This window comes from Fringilla coelebs (assembly GCF_963513975.1).
Source record: "Fringilla coelebs genome assembly, chromosome: 6".
NCBI classification, from domain to species: domain Eukaryota; kingdom Metazoa; phylum Chordata; class Aves; order Passeriformes; family Fringillidae; genus Fringilla; species Fringilla coelebs.
This window is the reverse complement of record NC_140034.1, coordinates 24,123,351-24,129,131: the sequence shown is the minus strand read 5'-3', so window position 1 is coordinate 24,129,131 and position 5,781 is coordinate 24,123,351. Positions and strand designations below refer to the sequence as shown.

General features: G+C 48.3%; 1 protein-coding gene across 1 annotated transcript; it reads left to right on the top strand.

Annotated features, from left to right (window-relative positions):
• Positions 1 to 857: 857 nt before the first annotated feature.
• SSTR1 (somatostatin receptor 1) lies at positions 858 to 2,115 on the top strand (the record flags this gene model as incomplete). The annotated part of the gene is made up of 1 exon (XM_084207804.1): positions 858 to 2,115. Exon 1 carries the CDS (start codon positions 913 to 915, stop codon positions 2,113 to 2,115), a length of 1,203 nt encoding a protein of 400 aa, XP_084063930.1. The 5' UTR covers positions 858 to 912.
• Positions 2,116 to 5,781: the final 3,666 nt, after the last annotated feature.

Below are 5,781 nucleotides of genomic sequence, written 5' to 3'. Positions count from 1 at the left end.
ACTTACTCTTGGATGTGACAGACAGGCAAAACATGTGCCAGGGTGTTACAATATGATGGGGGGTATCTTTCGGAACAGAGTGTGTGGAGAGGGGCAGGGCGGCTCATGAATGATATCTAGAGCTGTTGGTGGTAGGACAGGACAAGGTAGGGGGCGTGGAGCTGCGTGCCGGTGTGTGCAGCAGCGCTGTGTGCGGAGGATTGAATGTTTTGTGCTTTGTCGGTCGGTGCCGTGCCTGGTGCCAGCGCTGTGAGGTGGGCAATGCACATGGTGCAGGGACAGGAGAGGGTTACAGCAACTGCGTAGACATGAGGCATGCTTGCCTAGGTAACACTGCTCACCCATGCAAGAGCCAGGCTTTTTTCTTAAAGGACAAAGAATAGTCCCTTTGCCAGGGGTACCCCTGGTCTGGACCTAGGTGCCATGGAGGGAGAGCTGCAGAGAATGGAGGGAGGAGAGGATGGTGGACTGGGAGGGGATCAGTGGGAAGTCGGGGAAACAATACTGGGTGGAGAGAGAAGTGCGGGATAGGGGGCACTGGGTAGCGCGGGGCAGTGGGAACAGGGAACAGGCTGCCCTGGAGCTGCCGGATTTGCGAGCAGCCGGAGGGCGGGATGAAAGGCGGGCAAGGGGAGTGGGGGGTGGGAAGGGACACCCACTTACGTCTCCTCCTGCATTTTTTTTTCTTTCCCTCCTTCTTTCCTTAGCTGGTGACGCGCCGCTGCTATTAATCATTCACCAGCCGGGGAGCAGCAATTGCCGCCGCTCGGAGCGAGCGGTGCTGGCAGCCGCCTCTCTCCCGATGCCCGCGTCCCGCAGCCGCCGCGCCGGGATCACTGACGGGATGATGCCCAGCGCAGCCGGCGGCGGACGCCTGCTGCTCTGAGCCGGGGCGTGGGGTCCGGGCAGAGGATGCTCCCCAATGGCACCTGCCCCAGGCTTCCGGGCGGTGCAGGCAGCGACAGCGGCGACAGCGACAGCGGCGGCAGCGACAGTGGTGGCGGCGAAGCCGGTGGCGCCTCGGAGGAGGCGGCGGCGGAGGGCATGGACTCGGGCGGCAGGAATTCCTCTGGCGCTCCGAACAGCACCCTGAGTGAGTCTCAGGGCAGCGCTATCCTCATCTCATTCATCTACTCCGTGGTGTGCCTGGTGGGGCTGTGCGGGAACTCCATGGTCATCTACGTGATCCTGCGTTATGCCAAGATGAAGACAGCCACCAACATCTACATCCTCAACTTGGCCATCGCGGATGAGCTGCTGATGCTTAGCGTCCCCTTTCTGGTTACCTCCACCCTGCTGCACCACTGGCCCTTTGGCTCCCTGCTCTGCCGCCTGGTGCTCAGCGTGGATGCCATCAACATGTTCACCAGCATCTACTGCCTGACCGTGCTCAGTGTGGACCGTTACATCGCCGTGGTGCACCCCATCAAGGCGGCCAGGTACCGCCGGCCCACGGTGGCTAAGATGGTCAATCTGGGTGTCTGGGTGCTTTCCATCCTCATCATCCTGCCCATCATCATCTTCTCCAACACAGCGGCCAACAGTGATGGAACAGTGGCTTGCAACATGCTCATGCCAGAGCCCACCCAGAGATGGCTGGTGGTCTTTGTGGTCTACACTTTTCTGATGGGCTTCTTGCTGCCTGTGGTGGCCATCTGCCTCTGCTACATCCTCATCATTGCTAAGATGCGCATGGTGGCCCTGAAGGCAGGCTGGCAGCAACGCAAACGCTCAGAGCGCAAGATCACCCTCATGGTCATGATGGTGGTGATGGTCTTTGTCATCTGCTGGATGCCCTTCTACATTGTGCAGCTGGTCAATGTCTTTGTAGAGCAGGATGATGCCACCATCAGCCAGCTCTCTGTCATCTTGGGCTATGCCAACAGCTGTGCCAACCCTATCCTCTATGGTTTTCTCTCAGACAATTTCAAGCGGTCCTTCCAGAGGCTGCTCTGCCTCAGCTGGATGGACAATGCTGCAGAGGAACCCATCGACTACTATGCCACTGCCCTCAAGAGCAGGGCATACAGCGTGGAGGACTTTCCCCCAGACAACTTGGAGTCAGGGAGCATGTACAGGAATGGCACTTGCACCTCCAGGATTACCACCCTCTGAGGAAGCATTCCTGTCCCCCAGCTCCCTTACTGCCCCCCAGCTGGAGGGTGAGCGAAGCCAGGGCTGTGGCATGGGGAGGCTGGGAGGGAGGGGAATTTGGTCCTGCCTGCTGCCATCAGTGTTTGGCACAAGAAAGAGTGAAGAAAACCCCACATCCTTGATTTGCTGCCCCCCCTGCACCCTGGTTGGCCCCCCTTGAAAGCTGGTGCATTCTCTGATGCTTTGACACCCACTTAGTGAATTGTGGCTCTCATGGGTCTGGCAGCTTGGGGTCTGGTAGCCTGGCTCTGCCACTCCTCTCTGTGTCTGACAGCAGCTGTAAAGGTCCTGCAGTGACTTCTCTCCCTCCGTCTTTTGTACTGTTGGCCCTTACCCTTGGCTGGTGGAACACCCCAGGCCACTGAGTCGAGCCTGTTTCAGTCAAGCCCCAGCATTTGGGCTCAGACTACCCCCAGCTGAAAATGACCCCACTCAACATCTGTCAGTACACACCTCCCCTTCAGAGATTAGAAATGCTGGAAAAATTCCCCCCAACACATACCTTGCCCTCCCCCAGGAAGGAGTGAGTAGCATCTCTCTGTGCCTACTTTTCCCTCCCCTGGAATGAAAAAGAAAGCAGGGAGCAAAAAGTCCCCGAGAAAGAAGCAGCATAGTCACTGAGATTTTTTTTGCTTTGCAGACAGCTTCCAGCTCACTGGGACTTTGGCTCTCTGTGCTACCTGGCAGAAGCAGAGCAGAAAAGGTCTTAGGAAAAAATCTGACTATTGCTGCACTTTGGAGCTGTGCAGCAGGTTGCTCGTGATGGGAGATAAACAGTCCCGTGACACACAGGGAGCAGAGAGCTGGGACTCACTGAGATGGGAGCTGGGGGACTGCTGAGTTGGGAAATGTTTGAATCTGTCCACACACACAATAAAGTGTGCTGATAATAAAGTTTAAAGGGAGCATAGACTGTGAATCTGCTCTTGAGCCTGCTCCATCAGCTGTGAAACAGCAGTGAAGGGAGCTGAGATACTTTTTGAATGACCTGGATGATGGCAAAGTCACTTTAGCCTATATGGAAAAAGGGGGAGTCATTTAAAAATCTCCACCAGTCTCTGAAATAAATACTTGACAGGAAAAGTAGCTGTTCAGTAATAGCTATTACCCTAGCTCCAGTTTCTTCTGTTGCACTAAAAAAACCCAACAAAATGGGTTTCATATGTTGCCAATGTAATATACTGACCCAGAGCTTCTTAATGTTTCATTTCTGAGAATTCTTGTTTTTAATGTGTGCCAGATGTCTTCTTGTTTGATTTTTATTTGATTCTAGTCACTGTGTTGTGAACGTGTTTTTCTGAAGCAATTTATACTGTGTACTTATGTCTGTGGTGGCTACTTGCAAGGTTGCATTTAAAATGGGTGATGCTCAAGAAGGCTTCTTTCCAGATAGAAACACTGTCCTTTTTTCTAACTCTTTCCTTTTCATTGTCTCCCCCACAGAAATTCTCTCTTGAATTTTCTCTCCTCTTATGACAAAACAAATTTCATATGAAGCTTTCTTTGATAAATGACAGCTGATTAAATGAAACCCTCTATCCCTACTCCCTTTTATCCCACACAGAATCGTTGGTACAGACTGTGTTGAAATAAGCAGCTATGTTTTTTGCTTTCTACCACCTATGCTAACAGTGTCACACAGTGGCAAGTCTCCCAGTAGCTGTGACAAATCACTTCTCTAGCACAAGACTGTGGTTGTATCAATTATAACTACTGGCAATATGAAGCAAGACACTGGAAAAATCTCTAGTAGCAGCATACCCATAGCATTGTACTCGTAGCTGCAGTGCTTAAGTACAGTGTGAAGTGTAAGGTTGACAATTAAGGCATCTAGTATTTGTGGTGGTGGATTGACTACAAGTTTTTGTTAAATTATACCCTTTAACTTTTCTCAGCAGCAAAAAGCAGGATGCTACTTTGTACATTTCTTTCACCAAAACCTAGGTACTGTTAAATGAATGTATAAATTTAGTATTTCAAAGTTGTCTGATTCAAAGTCCATCAAAATGAGAGAAAAAAATCTTAAATCACTTCAATGGACTGTGAGTCAGCTCCTTTTAGTTTAAAAATTGCTAATGTGGAAACTGTTACATCCTTATTAAAATATTTCATGAAAAGCTTTAACAATTGTACAGTTTCTTTTCTTCTACTTCTTAGTGGACACGATTTAAAGAAAACTTGCAAATAGGAAATTTTGTCATGTTTTACGTGTACATATGGGGAAATGAGGATGAAATCACTTTATAAGCTCAATTAAATTTTCACAGAAATCAAATGTCCATCAAAACAGTAAAATGTCCCATGATATCCATGATGCTATTTCCAGGGCTTCACTTGAATTTTCACTCACAAATCTTCAAGATGGCATAAATCTCATAATCTTATGTGATCCTTTTCACCCAGGCATATTTTTATGTATGGTCAGATTAAACAGAGAGTCAGTCTACTTTTTACTATTGAATTTGTTTAATATCAGACATGATGAAGCAAGAGTGAAAAAGCATAGAGATTCATACTGCATACTCAGCTTTGATGAAAAGTTGAACTGGGTTTTGTTCTTTCATTTTTTTTCTCTTTGCCTTGCAAAGGTTGCATGGAAGCCTGCACACCAAGCAGCACATGCACTTTAGTTTCAGTTCTCCCAGGCACATCGCAGAGGTTGGGTTGGGCCTTCAGTAGATGGCAGGCTTGCCTTCAGATGGATGGGCTGATTCACTCCCAGCCAGCACTGCCCCTATGATTCCTGGCTCTGTGTGGTTTCAGCTGGAAACAAAATATGTTTATCCCAAACTAACAGTTGTTCCTGCTATTTTTCACCCTGGGAGAGGTGATCAACAGCAGTAAATTATTCAATTTAGCTAGAAAGAAAGTTAGTTAGTTCATTCTGTGTTACTATTCTAAATAGTAGAACATAACCACTGGAAAGATAAAAAGTTGTTCTCAGGAAATAATATGTACCGGAAAATAAACAGAACTCTTTTAATGCTTTCCAAATGGCAAATAAGGGTATTCAGATTTCATATGGAAATTATTTTAACTAATGCTTAATTCACTGAAAAAAATAGTACAGTAGTTTATTTCTTGGTGACATTTTCACCTTTTTATACAGCTGCAAGTGGGTGAATTGTAATTTGTGACCAGTAGTAATTTTTTTGCTATTTCCCCATGAGTTTTGGTTTGTATTTTAAAAATACTGCATTCACTTTGTCATGGAAATTGGCCTTGTGGACACTGAAACACAGGCAACTTTTGCACTTTGTTTAGCCTGAGACCTATACCCAGCAGTGGGACAGCACCAAGCAGTATCCAGTCAATGGACTGGACTGTTTCCTGTGGCATGTACTCCAGAGAACAGCCTTCACATGGAACTCAGTCAGGTGGGCAGCACACACCAGCTGCAGCATTTTCCCACTCAAAGGAAGGTGCACAGGAAATCACTTTCCTTTCTCACCAGGCTTCCCAGGGCAGTAGCAAAGACACGTCTCAGAATCCTAAGGCTGGCTGCTACCTGCAGTTAGTGGACTTGAACAAGACTGGTCACAGAGGCACTTTATATCTGGACAGGGGATGAAAAAGGTGATGGCTGCATGCAGATATTCTGCCTCTTCAGATGCTCCCTACAGCAGA